General features: G+C 34.1%; 1 protein-coding gene across 1 annotated transcript in view; it reads left to right on the forward strand.

Moving 5' to 3' along the window:
• Window positions 1-21,221, forward strand: part of ADAMTS6 (ADAM metallopeptidase with thrombospondin type 1 motif 6) — a 278,064-nt gene that overhangs the window by 185,442 nt on the left and 71,401 nt on the right. The window contains exons 14-17 of the mRNA XM_027520428.1: window positions 9,429-9,531; window positions 15,829-15,962; window positions 17,561-17,684; window positions 18,189-18,269. Coding sequence (XP_027376229.1) covers window positions 9,429-9,531; window positions 15,829-15,962; window positions 17,561-17,684; window positions 18,189-18,269 — 442 coding nt within the window. The remainder of the gene's footprint in view (window positions 1-9,428; window positions 9,532-15,828; window positions 15,963-17,560; window positions 17,685-18,188; window positions 18,270-21,221) is intronic.

Here is a 21,221-nt window from a genome sequence, read left to right on the forward strand (position 1 = left end):
TGCCTTGGTGATACACAGGAAAAGTATAGCCTATATTCAGAGGTAAGACTATAGTGAAAGAAGAATTGACTTAAATTTAATCCTGGTTGCTGCTATTTTACCCTGGCAAGATACCTAACATCACTAAATTTTGAAGGAACACCTGTATAAATAGAGTATATCAAACTTGCAGGTCTGTTTGAGAATTAAAAGAAGTAACACTTTAATTAGGCTTTCCAGGTGGCTCAGTGGTAAAGAATCCACCGGCCAATGCAGGAGACACAGGAGAAGACAGTTTGGTCCCTGGGTTGTGAATATCCCCTGGAGTAGAAAATAGCAACCCACTCCATTATTCTCACCTGGAAAATTCCATGGATAGAACAGCCTGGCAGGCTGCAGTCCATGGGGTTCCAAAGAGTCATGTGCAACTGAGCACAAACACTTTAAAACATCTAGTGCTATTCCTAGTACTTAATCTGTACTCAATCAGTGCAGCTATTACCGTATACATTTATGCTTTAGAGATTACAAAGTACTTTTGTATATTTTAAAAAGTACTCATTAAATCTTCAAATCACTTTTATAAAGGGAAAGACAGGGTTGGTTTTTTGTTTTGTTTTGTTTTTCTGACCTTGCTGGGTGGCATGTGGGATCTTAGTTCCACCAACCAGGGAACCTGTGCCCCCTGCATTGGAAGCACAGTCTTAACCACTAAACTGCCTAGAAAAGTGCCTTGTTTGTTTGTTTTTTTAATATTTTTAAATGAGGAACTAAAGCTTAGCAATAGGCTAGTGCCGTGGAAAGGATTCAATAAGGCATAGAATTTCCGGATGCTGCTCTAACCTTCTTAAAAAAGATGGAGCCTTTGGGAGGTGGGTGTGGCAAAGTAAGCTCTGAGTTTAGTCACCTTTGACATTGTCTTACTGCCAGTCTAACCTTAACCTGCAGCAGAACCAGATAGCTGAGAAAATTATGAAACTACAGACCTTACCCCCAGGGAAAGGTATGGGGTAAGTGATGACAAAGTACAGAGTTGATCTATTAACTAACAGTGTTGTAACTGTGTCCCAAGTTATAATTAGAAAGCAAATATGTATCAACCACATTATTCTTATAAGTACACTTCAATACACTTATAAAAGTTTACTTTCATGTATACGTATGTATGTATGTGTCTATATATATATATAAGATGCCAAAAAATAGAAGAAGCAGTGCCATTAACCTTTAGGTTAGTATGAATTTTATATTGTTATCTTGTTTTGAGAAATAAAGACTAGCTTTAAGCATAGAAAAAAACTTGCTTATTTTGTTCTTTAAAGAGACATTTCTAAAATCACACAGTAAAAATTTGATTCTTAACATTTTTAAAGGCTTAGAGAAAAGGGCCTGGAGAAGGCAATGGCACCCTACTCTAGTACTCTTGCCTGGAAAATCCCATGGACAGAGGAGCCTGGTGCGCTGCAGTCCATGGAGTCACTAGGAGTCGGACACGACTGAGCAACTTCACTTTCACTTTTCACTTTCATGCATTGGAGAAGGAAATGGCAACCCACTCCAGTGTTCTTGCCTGGAGAATCCCAGGGATGGGGGAGCCTGGTGGGCTGCCATCTATGGGGTAGCACAGAGTCGGACACCACTGATGCGACTTAGCAGCAGCAGCAGCAGCAGAGAAAAGGGTCATGCTATGGATAGAAAACATTTAAATAAAATACAGGCTATACAAGGCATATAAAAACAGCTTTAATTTTGAAAACTTGTATAAGAGACTATAATATCAAACATGAGATTGAGATTTAAATTTTTCTAGACAATGTAGGATTATCAGACTTTTGTTTCTTCAAAAGTAAAAGTATAGTGAAATTGCTCCCATAAAACTAGGAACTATTTGGGAGAGAAAAGATGAGAAGTTTACATTTAAACTGAGATTGATATTCCAGTGTTCCTCGCAGCACTTTTTACAATAGCCAGGACATGGAAGCAACATAGATGTCCATCGGCAGATGAATGGATAAGAAAGCTGTGTAATATTCCACACAATGGAATATTACTCAGCTATTAAAAATAATGCATTTGAATCAGTTTTAATGAGGTGGATGAAACTGGAGCCTATTATACAGAGCGAAGTAAGTCAGAAAGAAAAACACCAGTACAGTATATTAACGCATATATATGGAATTGAGAAAGATGGCAATGATGACCCTATATGTGAGACAGCGAAAGAGACACAGATGTAAAGAAGAGACTTTTGGACTCTGAGGGAGAAGGCGAGGGTGGGATGATTTGAGAGAATAGCATTGAAACATGTATATTACCATATGTGAAACAGATCGCCAGTCCAGGTTCGATGCATGAGACAGGGTGCTCAGGGCTGGTGCACTGGGATGACCCAGAGGGATGGGATGGGGAGGGAGGTGGAAGGGAGGTTCAGGGTGGGGAACACATGTACACCCATGGCTGATTCATGTGAATGTATGGCAAAAACCACCACAATATTGTAAAGTAATTAGCCTCCAATTAAAGAAACAACTGGGGTTGAAATGATTCATTACATATATTGAACACTAAATTTAACCTTGGAAATGCCTTTGTGAATTTTTTAATGAGATAATAAAACAGTTTCAGATAATTAAGAAATCAGTAATTTTGTTTGGAACTTATAAGAGAGGCATGTGGTATCGTGAATGAACAAAATATGTCCCTTTTCACAATCCCATGTCAAGTACATCCCTTGCTAAGCAAAGCAAGGGTCAGAATCCAACCTCCACTTCTGCTTCTTCAAATAATAGGGTATTAAGTGGCTAAAAATATGTTTCTATCGTGGAGAGAAAGAACATTAAATTTGGGCAATGTATAAAGTTGGTCTAGTGTAATAGTGAAGAAATACGAGTGCATTTGGGATGCATGTAAGAAAGAAAGAAAAAACAGAGGGTAGAAAAGAGAAAAGGCCAACAAAATGCTCATTTTGCTGTTTTTCCCGAGGCTGTAGGAATCCTCCTGTCTTCCTAGCCTTCCCATTTCTTTTAGGAAAAAAAAGAGGAAAGGGAAAAGTAGGGGGAGAGGACCAAGTTTTTATTCTCAGCTTGCTTCTCTTTATGACCCATAAGACAGAGGAAGTAAAGAGTCTCTTGTTGAGGGTGAAAGAGGAGAGTGGAAAAGCTGGCTTAAAACTCTGTGTTCAAAATCATGGCATCCAGTCCCATCACTTCATGGCAAATAGGTGGGGAAAAAAGTGGAAACAGTGACAGATCATATTTTCTTGGGCTCCAAAATCACTGCAGCTGCTGAATGGAGCCATGAAAATAAAAGACACTTGCTTCTTGGAAGAAAAGTTATGACAAACCTAGACAGTGTATTAAAAAACAAAGATATCACTTTGCTGACAAAGGTCTGTATAGTCAAAGCTGTGGTTTTTCCAGTAATCATGTATAGATGTGAGAGCTGGAAGGCTGAGCGCCAAATAATTTATGCCTTCGAACTGTGATGCTGGAGAAGACTCTTGAGAGTCCCTTGGACAGCAAGTCAGTCAATCCTAAAGGAAATCAGTCCTGAATATTCACTGGAAGGGCTGATGCTGAAGCTGAAGCTCCAGTACTCTGGCCACCTTATGCAAAGAGCCAACTCATTGGAAAAGACCCTGATGCTGGAAAAGACTGAGGGCAAGAGAAGAGGGCAACAGAGCATGAGACGGTTGGATGGCATCACTGACTCAATGGACATGAGTTTGAGCAAACTCCGGGAGATGGTGAAGGACAGGGAAGCCTGGCGTGCTGCTGTCCATGGGGTCACAAAGAGTCAGACACAAGTGAGTGATTGAACAACAACAAGAAACTTAATTCAGTATTTGCAGAATTTTCCTCATTTGCAAACATATTGGGATGTATTGCTCTTGAAGGTAAGGGCATTTGGGGTGTATTTTGCAAACGAAAAAAAGAAGGCACAAAGAGATCCCAGGACTTTCCAAGGTCACCTTATTTTTTGAAATAAAATGAAGATTTCAACTCTAGTAATAGAAAAGCCCCAGGACAGTTTGTCAGCGAAAGCTGAGATTTCTTTTTGTAGCAATTTTATGCCCCAATGAATTAGTCTTTTTCTTTTTTTAGATTTATCTACCAATAAAAAGTATTGTGAAGGGAGATTCTTGCAATCTGTCAACATGATTGGAAGCCTAAGATAGTCCATAGAATGTGCTAGCATACACATTTCTCTAAAAAAAAAAAAGTGATGAAAAAGATGCTAATATTAAGGTTTTTTGTATATTTGAAAATACTAAGATCAAAAGACATTACTTTGCCAACAAAGGTCCGTCTAGTCAAGGCTTTGGTTTTTCCAGTGGTCATGTACGGATGTGAGAGTTGGACTGTGAAGAAGGCTGAGCGCCGAAGAATTGATGCTTTTGAACTGTGGTGTTGGAGAAGACTCTTGAGAGTCCCTTGGACTGCAAGGAAATCCAACCAGTCCATTCTAAAGGAGATCAGCCCTGGGATTTCTTTGGAAGAAATGATGCTAAAGCTGAAACTCCAGTACTTTGGGCCACCTCTTGTGAAGAGTTCACTCATTGGAAAAGACTCTGATGTTGGGAGGGATTGAGGGCAGGAGGAGAAGGGGATGACAGAGGATGAGATGGCTGGATGGCATCACTGACTCGATGGACATGAGTTTGAGTGAACTCTGGGCGTTGGTGATGGACAGGGAGGCCTGGCGTGCTGCGATTCATGGGGTCGCAAAGAGTCAGACACGACTGAGCGACTAAACTGAACTGAACTGAACTGAAGATCAAAAGATACCGAGACCTGCAGTGTTGTTTTCTAGATTTATGTGGGGCCCTGCTGGTTGCTTTTTAGAAGGAGAGGATGCTTGATTAGTGTTAACACTAAGAAGCTGAAAACCTGTCAAGCTTTACATAAAAAATGTGTTGCCTATGCCTATTTCCTGTTACAGTTTTGACATAGTGTCAGCATTTATTATACTTAAGTAATTTAAAAAACATTGCTCCCTAAACTCGTCACTATTCTTAAACAAAACAAAAATATATTTTATGGAATTTTTCCTTAAGAAATTACTCTTTGATCTTTCTCATTCTTTGCAGCCAGAATATACAACTCCTCATAAGCTTATTTCTAATCAACACAGATTCAGAGCATCCACTGAAGGAAAAAGTTAAATTAAAATATAACACTAGCTGATATATTCTAGAAACAGAAAGGTATGGAATCAAGTCCCCAAGTCTGCTGCAGTTTCCAATTTATGAGACCTTCCATCTTCCATGTTATTTTGTGAATTTCCCAAACAGATTCCTGCCTCAGACCCTTTGCATTTAATGTTTCCTGGAACACTCTTTTAAAGATATGTACATAAGTCATGTCCTCAATTTTTTAACTCTGCTTCAGTGCCACCTTATCAGAGATGATTTTTCTTAGTCTACCATTTAAAACAACTTCCCCCAACCTCCACCTAACTACCATCTTAGTACCCTGCATTATTTTTCTTCTTTCTCATCTCCAACTGACTATAGTAAGCTCCGTGAAAGCAGGGACCTAATCTGTTTTGTGTATTGTATTATCTCCAGAGCCTAGATCATATGTGATACATAAAATATTTTTTTATATATTTGCTGAATATAAAAAAAGACCCTTAAGGTCAGTTCTTGGTGCCTGGTTTTAAAAGTACTAATGATAATTTATTATGTCCCCATAAGAAAGCCATCAAGGTCCAGATACCTTTCCATTAGGGATTAGATTTGTTCAGAAGAAAGGCGCAAGATCAATGGATTATGGGAAAACAGATTTTGGCTGAAAGAAAGAACTGGATAATAATTGTGGTCATCTGAAGAGTATTTTATGTATCTTTCTGTAGATTATACATAATGTATGACCCCTATGGGGATAATTGTACAGGAAGTTTAAGCATTTTATGCAAATTATATTATAATCTGACATCAGTTCTTTAAAGTGTATGATTCTGTGTTGACTCAAAAATTAATAGGTGAGTTTGGTTCTTCTGCACAATGCTGACATACAGATGTATCTATATGATAACATCCTGAATCAGGGGTTGGCAAATTGTGCCTGCTGGGTCAAATTTAAACCATCGCCTCTTTTTGTAAATAAGATTTTAGTGGAACACAGCCCTATCATTTACATATGGTCTGTCTTCTTTAATAAGTGTAATGGCACATTTGAGTAGTTGTAACAGCTTATTATATAGGCTCCCCAAGTGGTGCTGGTGGTAAAGAACCTGCCTGCCAATGCAAGAGAAGAGATGTGAGTTCAGTCCCTGGGTCAGGAAGATTCCCTGGAGGAGGAAATGACAACCCACTCCAGTATTCTTGCCTGGAGAATCCCAGGGACAGGGGAGCCTGGTGGGCTGCTGTCTGTGGGGTCGCACAGAGTTGGACATGACTAAAGCAACTTAACAGCAGCAACAGAGCTAAAAACCTATGTTGTTATTGTAGCATTTACAGAGTCCAGTGGAAGTCCCCACTCAGATGAAGGAAGTATCTTTGCTCATTGAAACTATTACTAAGCAGACTAATAACATATAATTTATTCAGTTGTAAATTGGGATTATTAATTATAACTACCTCAAGAGTGGTGAGAGAGCTTATAATAGATCTAAAGACCTCTGAACAGTGTGCCATGGAATAGGTACTTACTGAATGCTTAGAAAAACGTAAGTATGTGTTGTTATTGCTAATATTTTTATTATGCTGACCTTGGGAGTGGTTATCACAAGAAAAGAATAGGTCAGAAATCTAATAAAATGTTATCCAAGTATGTCATTAAACTAATATTCTTCTTTTGGACTTTTTACTTCTCTGCTGTTTAGGATAATAATTACAAGATGGTCAAGAATAGGATTTTTGTTTTGTTTTGTTTTGTTTTTTGAAGTGAGTGTCCCTGAACTTCGTTTATTTCAGGGCTTTTTTTTTTTAACCAATTTTTATCTATGAAATGTTAACTTGTATGCTTCTATACAGTTCCTTGCTTTCATCCAGGATGACCTTTATCCAACTATTCCCAAAATTGACCTTTTCTTTTCTTTCCCCATGTCTTTACTTGGCTTAATTCTTTTTTTTTAATATTTATTTTTATTTTATTTATTTATTTGGTCATGCTGGGTCGGTCTCAGTTGTGGCACACAGGATCTTTTATTGCAGCGTATGAGATCTAGTTCCCTGAACCTGGCCCCCCTGCATTGGGAGCATGGAGTCTTAGCCATTGGACAACAGAGAAGTCCTGGCTTCATTCTTAATAGAAGTCTGTTTTCTTTCTTAACCAGCTCAATTCCTATAATATTTTAATATTTTATAATGTTATAAAGAATAAGTATGTATGACACTTTTATTATAATTCTTGTGATACACTCAAGATTTTCTTCCTCAACAAATATTTCCCTGATTCATTTGATACGTCGATCTTTCACCTATATATAACACTTGTAGACAACTTATAATGTGCTGTCATATACTTATTGCCTCAGATAGGATTGTGGTTTTTCAATTTTTGTATTTTACTCCAAATAGATTGAAAGACATGCCTGGATGAAGTTTTAGGTGGTTGGTGCTTTGCAAATACTTAAATATTGTGTGAAAACTTGTATTTCAAATTACTTGTGTTTTTTAAAATTGAGGATATTTTTTTTAAAACTAGTCTTGCTGCATACAAAGCCACTGATAACCTTGGTCATTTTCTGGGGTTTCCTGAAAATGTCTTGTAAGGAGAAGCATTTCTTTATTCCAAAAATTAGCACATCATGAAACAAAAGATGGTGGAAGCATATCTTTCTAGTGTGATGCATTACATAGCCTATGTGAATAGTTCTTTTTCATTTTTTTAAAGGGCAAATATGAAGGATAATTTGATAAGTAAAACCATTGGATTTAGCATTGCAGTGTCATATTTTAATGTGCAGAAAATATCTTAAAATGCAAGGCTCATAACAGAATGTAGACTTGCTGCCACTATTTTCAGAATCTTAGGCTTTAAACTTGATATGATAGAAATTCAAACCTTAGTTCAGTTCAGTTCAGTCGCTCAGTGGTGTCCGATTCTTTGCGACCCCATGAACCTCAGCACGCCAGGCCTCCCTGTCCATCACCAACTCCCAGAGTCCACCCAAACCCATGTCCATCGAGTCGGTGATGCCATCCAGCCATCTCATCCTCTGTCATCCCCTTCTCCTCCTGCCCCCAATCCCTCCCTGCATCAGGGTCTTTTCCAATGAGTCAACTCTTCGCATATAGCAAGTAATGATGACCTTGCACATGTTTGCACATTGTAGCCTTATTATTTTTGTACTTGATTTAAAGGACATTTGCAATGTACTGATCTCAGGAAACTGTATCAAATAAATGTAGAGATCTAAGGGAGGGTAGTAAAATGTCCTCAAAATCATCTCTCAGAATGTAACTAACATATTTGTTCACAGTTGAGAATTTTATCTAATGACTTGTTTTGTTCTGTCATGTTTAAGGGAAATATTTTCTCCATCCCTGTTTCAAAAGCAATATATACTTGGCTTTTTAGATGCTACTAGTACAGAACTCTAAAAGATAAGTCAAATTAGGTCATATTTCCTCAACACTATGAGAAGTTATATTTTTAATTCTTTGTGAACTTTAGGATGGCCCTAAATAATGTGGAATTTGGAATCTAGACCTAGCTAGATTGGCAAGATTTATTCTCTAAAAAACTTAGGTAGAAAAAGCATTCCAATCTTTTAAAAACAAATAATCCTCTCTTCACTCTCTCAACATCCTTCTCTTCTCTAACAACCAACACATGTACGTGTTTTGAAAATTTAGTATTTTATTTTCCGTGATGTTAATAGATTAAATGTAAATCTTAATAAGTCCAAATTCCTTGATTTAAAGGTGTTTAGACTTGAGGCCTAGGATTTTGCCCAGTTCATTCCACATCTCAAAATATGGTTTTTGTCAGGACTAGACAGTAAACAGCTATAGTAGTTGGGATCCAAACCACAATTAATAGTGCTGAATGTCATGTTACAAACCTGCCTCTTGATTTCTTAAAAGAAAGAGCTGGGAGTAGTTGTGGCAGCTGGACCTCAAATACTGTTACCAAAAAGGATTTTGTGTTTTAGTGTCTTCACCTAGTTTTTATGCCTGTTTATAAGGAGACGCCTAACGGATTGATTGCAAAGTGGACTGTGACATGCATCTGAATGTGAAGTTATATGGGAACTGTCTCACACTTAACTTTGTTTTAATTACTTCAGTTATTTCTTCCGTGGCTAAGATTACAAATCAGACACTTCAGTTGGAATACTGGTTGTAAAACAGTAAAGCAAATGCCAGAATTATAGCCCAAAAATAAGGGAGTGAGCTAATGTGTTGGGAGTTCAGACATTTTTAATTTTAGGGGCATTGTCCCTTGGTTTTGGTATTTTTCAACAATCATGCTATTTATTATTTTATTTTATTTTAGCCATGTCCTTTGGGGGCCCGAGATTTTCGAGAGAAACAGTGTGCAGACTTTGACAATATGCCTTTCCGTGGGAAGTATTATAACTGGAAACCCTATACTGGAGGTAATGTATAACCTGGCAGAGTTTTCATTATGCTTGAGAGCTTTGCAAATATAAGAGAATATATAAATACATACAAACATACCCATACATTCATATACAGACTAGTAAAAATTAATGTTTACAAATCAAAGCAGGAAAATGCTCTAGTACTAAAAAGGTCTCCTGTTTTTATTAGTAGTTTCCCTGTAGTATAGTTAATACGTTAGTACAAATGATCAGAAATCATTTTTTAAAACCTAATTCTATTTAGGTACAGAGTTCCTAGAAATGTTGTAAATCCAAATAATATTTCTGAATTCTTCAGACTTCCTTGAGGTGTATAGACATTATAATAATTTATAATATCAAATATTTGGAATTAGCACCCTGATATGAATCAGCTCAAAGAAGCTAAGAAAATGTGTTTCTCTCTTGGCCAAAGGCCAAAGATCTTTCCACGGCTGATTATTGTTCTTTTTTAGGGAAACATTTTTTGCTCTAATTTAGGCAAGCATCAGATGCTAATTGCTCAGTAAGCACAAGTTTTCTTATGCTCCCAAAACACAAACTAAAATTTGTTCAAATTTTCTCTTAGAAAAATAAAATGTACTCTTAAAAACAACTGTTATTTATTGTTTTTCTAACATCTTACTTTTTTTTTCTCTTGGCTATACCATGCAGCTAGGGGATCTTAGTTCCTCAAGCAGGGATTGAACCCAGGCCCCGGTAGTGGAAATGTTGAGTCCTAACCACTAGACCACCAGGGAATTCTCTCAACATTTTACTCTGAAAACTGTCCAACACAGAGCAATGTTAAAATAATTTTGCAGTGATAACTGTATACCCACCACAATTCTATCATTAATATTTTAATATACTTATTACATGTCTAGTTATCTCTTTATCCATTCATTAATTTATTCTGTTTTTCAGGTGCATTTCAAAGTAAATTGTAGTCACCAGTATACTTTCCTCTCTAAATACTTCAGTATGCATAAGATTATCTGCAGTTCAATGTTTATTTTTCTTTTGAAGGAAGATTATGTACACTGTACACAGATCTTAACCTACCTAACTGTACTTTGCTTGAGTTTTGACAAACACATGCACCTATAAAACCTTACTGAGTTACAGAACATTACCAATGCCTCCAAAATTCTCATAGTCCTCATCCTTCTTATTCAGCATCTGGCTCCACCGTAAGAGGCAACCAGTTCTGATTTTTTTTTTCCTATCAGTTAGTTTTGTCTGTTACAGAACTTTGGGTAAATAAAATCATGCCATATTTACTCTCATGTAAGTCTTCTCTAAGCCTGATGTTTTTGAGATCCATCCATATCACTGCAAATGTAATTAGTTCATTCTTTTTTATTTCTGAGCAGTGTTCCATTGTGCTAACCAGTTTGTTTTTCCATTCTGCTATTGATGGAAACCTGTATTGTTTCTAGTTTTCAACTGTTATCAATAAGCTGCTATAAACATTCATGTATGTCTTTTTATGGGCATAGTTTTCATTTTCCTTAGGTAAATACTTAAGGGTGGGATTGCTAAGCCATAGGATAGCTGTGAGTTTAGTTTTAAAAGAAACTTCCAGATGTTTTTCCAAAGTATTGTACCAAGCACACTCCTGCCACCAATGTATGAGAGTTCTGTTTGCTCTTCATCCTTGCCAACATTTGGTGTTTGCAGTCTTCTTCTTGTGGGTCTATATTGTTGTCTCAGTTAAGTTTTAATTTGCGTTTTCTGATTATTGAATGTGTTGAACACATTTTCATGTGCTTATTGAGCATTTCTGTTTGTTCTCTTATAAAATGTTTGTTCGAATCCTTTGCTTATTTTTAGATTGGTTATTTATCTTTTATTTTCAAGCGGTTCATTTATAAATTTTATAAGTATTTTCTCATAGCTTATGAGAAGATATTTCTTTACTTTTACTTTACTTTTCACTATGTTTTAAATGATACTTTGGATGAATATAAGATTTTAAGTTTGATGACTTCTAATTTTTCAGCTTTTAAATATTTTATAGTCATTGTGTTCTCTGTCCTATCTTAGAAATCTTTGCCTTTCTTAACTCAGGAAGATATTTTCTTATGTTTTCTTTTAAAAGCCTTATGGTTTTGGTCTTTAGATCTACACTCTAAAAATAATTTGAAGGTATGATATGTATTTGTAGTATATATTTACAGACTCTATTTTGTTTCATTGATGTCTTTGTCAGCCCTATCCTGGTGCCATACTGACTGAATTACTTTAACTGTATAGTCTTGGACATAGGTAGTATAAGCTCCTCCTACTTGGATCTTTTTTTCAAGAGCTCTTTGGGTATTCTCTTTTGCATTTCCACATAAATTTTAGTGTCAGTTGTTAATTTTTACAGAAGAACATGTTGGACTTACGGTTGTTGTCCTGTTGAATCTATGCATCAATTGAGGAAGAACTACTATGCTGTCGAGTTTTCCAGTTTATGAACATGGTGTGTCTCTCCATGTTTTGCTTAACTTCTCCCAGCTGTGCTTTATATTTATAGTTTTAGGTTTAAGGTCATGCACATTGTCTGTTAAATCTTTTCCTGAGCAATTTATGGTTTTGACAATATTGTAAATAAAGATTTAAAAGTTTTCATTTTCAATAGTTTGCTCTAATATATACAAATGAGATTGATTATTATATATTAACTTACACATTCCATGACCCTTAGTTGTTTTGTAGATTGTTAAGAATTTTCTTGGTAAATTAGTCATGCTATCTGGAGATAGGTACTATTTTTTTTTCCAATCTTTTTACCTTTTTATTTCCTTCCCTTAATTAACTGACTTGGCCCTTCAGCAAAGTTTGTGCATGTGTCAATTATATGTGTTTTCTTCTTTATTCTGTTTATAGAGTGAGTTAGTTGATAGATTTTGTAATGCCAAACCAACATTTGCTTTTCACATTAAACCCCAGGTGTTGATGACCTTTTTATGTTATTGGGCTTGATAGCTTATATTTAATTAAGGATGTTTACATCTATCTTCATAAGGAATATTTATTTGTAAATTTTTTCTTCTAATGGTTTTGACAAGTTTTAGTTTCAGTTAATCTGGCTTCCAGAAATAGAATTCTTATTTACTTTGAAAGAGTTCATAGGGTTGACAATATTTCCTCCTTAGAACAGATTTTACTAATTAAACCATCTAGGCTCAGTATTTTCTTTGTGAAAAGAATTTTTTTTTTATTATAAACTCAACTCCATTAATAGATACAGAGTTATTCACATTTTTTATTTTTATGTCAGATTTTGAGTTTGTCTTTAAGAAATTTATGTTACTTCCATGTTGTCCAATTTATTGGCAGAAAACTATCATAACATTCTCTTATTACCCTGTTTAATATCTGTAGAATCTGTAGTGATATATACTATTGTACTTCTGATATTGATAATATGTATCTTCTCTCTTTTTCTTGATCAGTCTTGCTTGAAGTTTATCAATTTTATTACTCTTTTCAAAGAAAAAAGCTTTTATCCTTTTTTCTAATTAGTTTTTTGCTCTTATTATTATTTTGGTTGAGGGGTTTATTTTGCTATCTTGCATTCCCCAAATTCTATATGTTTTTATTTCCTTCAGTTAAAAATATTTTCTTATTTAAATTGTAATTTCTTCTTTGGCCCATGTATTACTTAAAGCTATTTTATTTTTATTTCTAAATAATTTAAAATTTTCTTGATTTTTTGGTTATTGATTTATAATTTATTTATATTATGATCAGTAATAGTCTACATGATTTAAATTTTTAAAATTAGTTAAATTTTTTTTTATGATACAGCTTCTTGTCCAGTTTGATGTATGTTCTATGTATACTTGAAAAGGATATATTTTCTCCAGTTGTTGGCTATTGTGTTCTATATGATCATCATGTCAAGTTGACATAATATTTTTCAGGTCTTTTATATAATCTTTATGATTTTCTTCTGCTCTGGTTTTTAAATTAGTTCCTGAGAGAAGTGTCTTAAAATCTTCAAGTATTTTATGGCTTTTCTTTTTATATGTGGTTGAAGTTTTTGCTTCATGTATTTTGAATTGCTTTTATTAGGTACCTATACATTTGGGATTGTTTTGTCTTACTGTAGAAGTAAGTCTCTGAAATAGTTCACAGATTTAATCACTAGCATCTTGATAATTGTGTGCTTAGTAACTTAACCCTAAATTCATAATGAGCTTTAAATGAAGGTAACTGATAATGTGACCTTCCCATTCAGTCATCTTAAATCCCTTCTTGAAATAGTAACATTACCTCTTCTAAAAACCTATTGTAGGGAGGAAGCTGAACATATCTTCAACAATAAAAGAAGAATAAATTTATTCGTATTATTATCATATAGCATAATGGGCTAAGGAATATACCATAGCATTTATATGTCCTGCCTATCAAATACTACCTTACATAATTAATACTAAAATTGTATAAATAAAAGATTCAGGTTCTCTTTTTAAAACCTGATGCATAAAAGCTGCATTAAATTCCAAAGCATTACAATAAGGAGATGGGGGAAGAACTATATTGGGTAGTAATGAAAAAAAAATTCCCAGTAAGATCTGTGGAAATTTAGAGCAATTTTATTCACAAGAATCTTATAAAAATAAATATAATACCTTGATTATCAGTTCAGGAAGAAAATATTTTATTTATTACTTGTTATTTCTGTGCTTAGTACAGCAAAATGTATCATTAACCTAAGCTGAATAATAACATTATAAGTTATAAAGAAGTTCTATAGCCTGTAGACACTGAAAATGGAAGGAAACATGGAATTCAGCCAGAAGTTGTAAACTGGCCATTCAGGAACCGTTTTTACTTATATACATATTTTAAACTCCACAGTATTTTTGAAAACTTTAAATAAGTTGCCAAGAAGAGTTTATAGTTTTAAAACTATAGGTTTTTATCTTCTCTTGAAAAAACTAGGTTTTTATCTTCTCTTGAAAAAACAGAATGTCTGGCAATATTGGGCCATCTTCTTACATGACAAACGTCAACTGTAACAGTGATCTCCTTTAATGGATTGTTCTCTCTCATTGTCTCCACCACTCAGTTGGCTTTTCTTTTACTTCACCCTGTAGAGACCTCGATTCTACCTTTACTAAGACCTAGGCATATCATCTTCCTGCCTAATTTTCTTGTTTAGAAGTAGTCTTTTTTTATTTCAAAGATAAATTTTAGAAGATCATTATAATAAGACCAAAGCAAGAGTTCAAACGAAAGCATTTTAAAATAATTATGTATGTATTAATAGCTTTTTTATGTGCAGTTTTGAATAAAAGTAAATTCACATTTATTGCTGCTTTTCCAGTGTACTGAGAAGTTATGATATGCACTCTGCTTATTTTTTAAATTGCTGCTATTTATATCTGTTTTTACCTCTTTCACATCAACCTTGAAAAATACATACAACCATTGAAATACAGATTTCAGTGACAAAAGAAAAATGCTCGAGTTACTATATGCATTTATTCATAATATAAAATTAGATTTTTAATTAAAGTTTATTTTTAAGTTTTTATTCAGTTTATTTAAGCTAAAATACATATGATGCTATGCAATATTTCTTCAATTTATTGATCTCATAGAATTATTCAAATTTAATATATTTTTATCTTTGATTTGTTAATCTCATAAGAATTTATCTCCATTCTAAAGCCATATTCATGGAATATATTTATTTATTTTTATGTTTTTATTTTTTACTTTTTGGCAGCACCAGGTGGCATGTGGGATCTTAGTCCCCCAACTTAACCCACGCCCCCTGCAGTGGAAGCGTGGAGTCTTAACCTCCAGCTGTGAGGAAAGTCCCTGATATGTTTAAAGCAGGTCTAAGTTTAACTTTACAACTACCATATCTCTGCTTGAAGTACCAGTTTTTGTATCATATTCAGTAACAAGTGATATCATTTGCATAAATTCGTATTTGTCTTACGAGATCATTCTCAAGGTCTTCTTAAACTTTTTTTTTAGTTTTTAAAAATTGCTTTTATTCCCTTCATTTCTTTTCAATATTCAGTTACCTCCACTATGATCCCTTTTGACCTAAAATACATTGAAAATATATATATGGGAAATACCTGAAGTTTTAAAACCGTAATATTACTCAGCAGATCCTCCGTCAAGTTGCACAAGCAATACAAATAAACATGAAATTTTACCAAAGAAGGCGATAGAACAGAGAGTGATGTCTATATCAATCATAAATTTGCCGTGGATAATATTGAATCACTGTTCCTTAGGAGAAACACTCCATTTACTTTTCTTCTACTCTCTCTCCATTTATTACTCTTCCAGGTGGGGTAAAACCTTGTGCATTGAACTGCTTGGCTGAAGGTTACAATTTCTACACTGAACGTTCCCCTGCGGTGATTGATGGGACTCAGTGCAATGCGGATTCACTGGATATCTGTATCAATGGAGAATGCAAGGTTGCTCAGATTTTGAATCTCACTCCATTTTGCTGGGGTTTTTGAGGCTGTTGTCTCTTTTTCTCAGATAGTAGCTCCTAATTAATACTATGCTAATTTTTAATAAAGAGAGCTGCATTTTGGACTCATTTGATTTTCTATAAGAAATGTACACAGTTAAAGGTAGAATTATCCATTCACAAGCACCTTGCAAATGTGATTTATTCTGATGTTTTAGTTATACTTATAGAAATTGCTAGAGCTATGAAAATATTTTAGAATTTAATTTTCATTATTCTTATGTTCTGTTTATAAACAAGATGATAGCAAAAGAGAGGGAATGAGGATTCAATTCTTATTTGTATGGCTACTATGTGTTCTCAATGAAAGATTATTTGATGTATTTCATAGCAAAATATTTCCTCAAAATGTAAAATAGCTATGCTGTTCTCATTTTGTCTTCTTTTGAAGCGTTTATAGTGATTTTCATTATAGAATTAGTGTTACCTTTTTAAAGCGTTTACTTCAGAGAATTAGCCAGACCAGTCAGTTGGAAATTGCAGGAGCAAATCCATGGTGTTTTCCTAGAACTGTGTATGAATCTTATCGTAAGAAAAGCCACAAAAGCCACTGTTCTCTTAACTTTTTTCCTTGTCTGCTTTTGTTTTACCTTAAAGAGAAGCATAAACTGAATGCCAGAAACTGAGAAAGAAAAGATTTAAAAACAAACAAAGAAAAAACCACTGTCTACTTTAATCTTATAATTTCTTGCAAATTCTGTCCTTATTAACTTGCCTCCAAATGTATCTTATGTATCAGATGATTCAGTGTGTGTGTGTTTTCATGTATTTACTTGAAGAAAAACTTGTTTCTGGGATAGTATAAAAATGTTTTTCAGATAAAAAAGACCCAGGCACAGGTTATATTCAGAGACTACATGCCTAGTACTAATGGCTAAAAGACAAGTTACAAATAAAGTGCCAAAATATGCCAAAAATATAGATACAAACTGTATTTCTATGATTAAATGCAGAACAGAAAGGTAGACTTTCAGGTTCTAAAATTACATGTTTACATCTCCTTTTTCTTTATGATAATTTTATTCAGCTGATGGAAACAGGTATTCACTTTTAGGGATTTATCCAGGCATCAATTCCACAACTAGTCTTTGACACTAATACTAACAATTGGATATCCTAAAGGGTCAGTGGTTTAGAAAGAGCAAACCATAATGCTTAGCGAAGACTCTTGTTGTTATCATTCATGTTGTATAGGACCATATGCCATTTTTTTCTTAGTTAATTGAGGTTATAAATAAGAGCCCATTGCCAACAAATTATAATATTTTAAGAATTGAAGCATGGTATCTATAAATGAAGAAGAAATCTAGTCTAGAAATGTAGGTATACATTCCTGGGGAATCAGAATATTTTTCTTTCAAACTATATGTTGAGAAATGTTAGCTAGAATTACCAGAGAATAAAGGTAGAAGTGGTTCACATTTCCTGTTTAGATTTCCTTTACTGGAAAAGCAAGTAGATAAGTAAGTTGTATTCATTTGATTAGTGGGTCCAAGAGTTCCTCTTTTTGACACACTGAATATTCTTCTCTGTTTTCAGCATGTAGGTTGTGATAATATTTTGGGATCCGATGCTAGGGAAGATAGATGTCGAGTCTGTGGAGGGGATGGAAGCACATGTGATGCCATTGAAGGGTTCTTCAATGATTCGTTGCCCAGAGGAGGTGAGTGTGTAGAAAGAACTCTTCCTCACACCTCTGGTGTACTTGAAATAGACAAATTACTTGATTTCCCCCTTATTTTAAAAATTTCTTTATTTAAGTAGACAGTTATTTCTCCCCAAATTGCTTTCAATCTTTTAAATATTAAATGTGGCTTCAGATTAGTTATTTTAAGGAAATACTATTCCATTTCTACTTGGCTTCATTTAGTAATGTTTCTTTAAGATGGGAATTCCCGTAGAGCCTGTGTTGAAGGGAAAAAAAAAAAGCATGAACCAATATTATATGTTTTGAGGATTTAAAGATATTTTGAGATGACTTAGAGAAAAATAACACTCTAGATGTATTCATGAACACAAAGGGGAATTTACTCATTACTTATAATTTATAAAGTGTATAGAAAGAATGGAAGAATAAGGAAACTTAACTGCTGAATGGTTACTAAACACTCATTTTCTGATGAAAGCTCCAGATGCTGCTTAGTACTGGTAATCTTCTGTGTTCCAGGCTACATGGAAGTAGTGCAGATACCAAGAGGCTCTGTTCACATTGAAGTCAAAGAAGTTGCCATGTCAAAGAACTATATTGGTAAGTAGCACATTTTGCTAGATTTTAAATATTAATGAGGAAAAGCAGCACAGTATCAGGAAAGAAAAGACATACTGCTTTGAGGTAGAACACGTTGACGTTAAAAAAGAAGTTCCACATGAAATAACTAAACAAAAAATTAGCAGTTTACACCTTACTCTCTATGGGTGGTTTGATTTTTAAAAAATATTTTGCATAAAATAAAATGCATTCTTTGTAAGTGTATAGTTCAAAGAGTGTACAATTATATGTGTGTGTGTGTCTGTGTATCCGTATAAATACTACAACCAAAATATAGGACATTTATATGACTCCAGAACATTCTTTCCTTATCCTTTGCAGTCAAGTCTCCCCAGCCTTAGCCTCAGAAAACATTGATCTCTTTTCTGACATATTATTATTATTCTGACATTATTATATTACCTTTCTTTATTCTGGAATTTCATATTCACATAAATAGGATCATAACAATATATACTTTTACATCTGGCTTTTCTCATTCATAACAAATGATTTTGAGATTCATCTATATTGCTGAGTGTGTTCGAAGTTCATTCCTTTTTTATTGCCAAATAGTATTCCATTGTATGAATATACCCTCATTTATTTATCCACTCATTTGTTGATGGATATTTGGGTCTTTGCTGTCTTTGACTATTATGAATAAAACTTCTTTGCAACATTCACAGACAAGCTATGTATGGACACATATTTTCATTTCTCCTGGATAAAAAGCCTAAGAGTGAAATATCTGGTCATGTGATAAATATATGTTTAAACTTTTAAGAGGGCTTCCCTGGTGGCTTGGCAGTAAAGAATGTGCCTGCCTGTGGAGGAGACATGAGTTCAATCCCTGGATCTGGAATATCCCCTGGAAAAGGAAATGGCAATCCACTCTAGTATTTTTGCCTGGAAAATCCCATTCTCAGAGGAGCCTGGCATGCTATAATGAGGTCACAAAAGAATTGGACATGACTTAGTGACTAAACAAAAACAAACAAGAAAACCTTATAAGAAATTGATTGAATTAACTGTTTTAAAAGTGATTGTATCGTTTATATTCCCACCAGGAATGTAAAAGAGTTCCAATTGTTCTACGTCCTTATTAATTCTTGGCATTGTCAGTCTTTTTAACTGTACCCATAGAGAGATTTTTTGTGTGTGAAGTACCTAAACAAATATTATGCCTATTTACTTTTTTTTAATTTATAAAGTTGTAAGTTATTTATAAATACTAGTTATAAATCCCTGCTCAAGTATATGTTTTATGAATATTTTCTTCTAGTCTGTAGCTTGTTCTTAATTGTATCTTTTAATTTTGATGATATATAATGTGTAAATTTTTTTATGGTTTGTGCCTTCACATCTTACCTTAAAATTTTTTCCTACCCTAAGGTTGCAAAGACTGTCTTCAGTGTGTCTTAAATAAATTATGAGTTTAGCTTTTACATTTAGATATTTGGTCCATTTTGAATCTTTATGTAAGGTATGAAATAAGGATTGAGGTTCAATTATTTTCACATACATATTCAATTGCTATAGCACATTTATTTAAGACAGTTGTTTCCACCTTCAACTACCTTGACATTTTTGTGAGAGGTCAATCTCACATAAATGTATGGGTCTGTTGATGTTCCCTCCCCTTAAACCAAAACCACGTTGTATGGATTAATAGAGATTTCCATTAAGTCTTGAAAATAAGCATTAGGTCTTCAAATTTGTTCTTTCTCAAAATTATTCTTGCTTCTCTAGGTCCCTTACATTTCTATATACTTTTTTGAATCAACTTGTTAATTTCTACAAAATGAGATTATTTGGAATCTATAGATCAATTTGGGGAGAATTGACATCTTAAAAATATTGTCTTCCACACATGTAGCCCGATATTCATTACAGCACCATTTACAATAGCCAGGACATGGAAGCAACCTAGATGTCCATCAACAGATGAATGGATAAAGTTGTGGTACATATACACAGTGGAATAGTATTCAGCCATAATAAGAAATGAATTTGAGTCAGTTCTAGTGAGGTGGATGAACCGAAAGCTTGTTATACAGAGTGAAGTAAGAAAGAGTAAAACAAATATCATATATTAATGCATGTATATAGAATCTTTAGAAAACTGGTACTAATGAACCTATTTGTAGGGCAACAATAGAAATGCAGACATAGAGAACAGACTTATGGACACAGTGGAGGAAGGAGAGGATGGGACAAATTGAGAGGGTAGCATTGAAACATACACCTTACCATATGTAAAATAGATAGCCAGTGGGAATTTGCTGTATGATGCAGGAAGCTCAACCCAGTGCTCCTTGTCAACCTAGAGGAGTGGTATGGGGTGGGAGGTAGGAGGGAAGTTCAAGGAGAGGACATATGTGTACCTATGATTCATTCATGTTGATGGTGGAAACCAACACAGCATTGTAAAGCAATTATCCTCCAATTATAAATAAACTGTGAAGCCTGGTGTTTTCTGTGTAGGAAGTTTTAATGAAAAATTCAGTTTTTGTAATAGCTATAAAGTTGTTGAATTTATTGGCATAATGCTTTGTATAATATTACCTAATTAGCCTCTTTGAATGCCTGTAGGATCCATAGTGATGGCTCTTCTCTCATTCTTCACACTGGTGATTGGTATCTTCTTCTTTTTAATCATTCTAGTATTATGTATTATTCCATAAATCATTTAGTATTCTGTAAATGTCAATTAGATTAAATTGATTAGTAGTTTTTATTAATTTTATTGTCTTTTCAAAGAACTGGCTTTTGATTTAAATGACTTTCCTATTATTTCTCCATTTTCCATCACATTGATTCCCATTCTTCTCTTTATTATTTCCTTTTTGTGACTCACTTTGTGTTTAATTTGTTATTTTTCTAGCTTATCAAGATAAAAACTTCGATTATTGATTTTTAAAGTCTGTTTTCTACTCTAAAATAAGTAGT

Source organism: Bos indicus x Bos taurus, chromosome 20 (assembly GCF_003369695.1).
Source record: "Bos indicus x Bos taurus breed Angus x Brahman F1 hybrid chromosome 20, Bos_hybrid_MaternalHap_v2.0, whole genome shotgun sequence".
Taxonomy (NCBI): domain Eukaryota; kingdom Metazoa; phylum Chordata; class Mammalia; order Artiodactyla; family Bovidae; genus Bos; species Bos indicus x Bos taurus.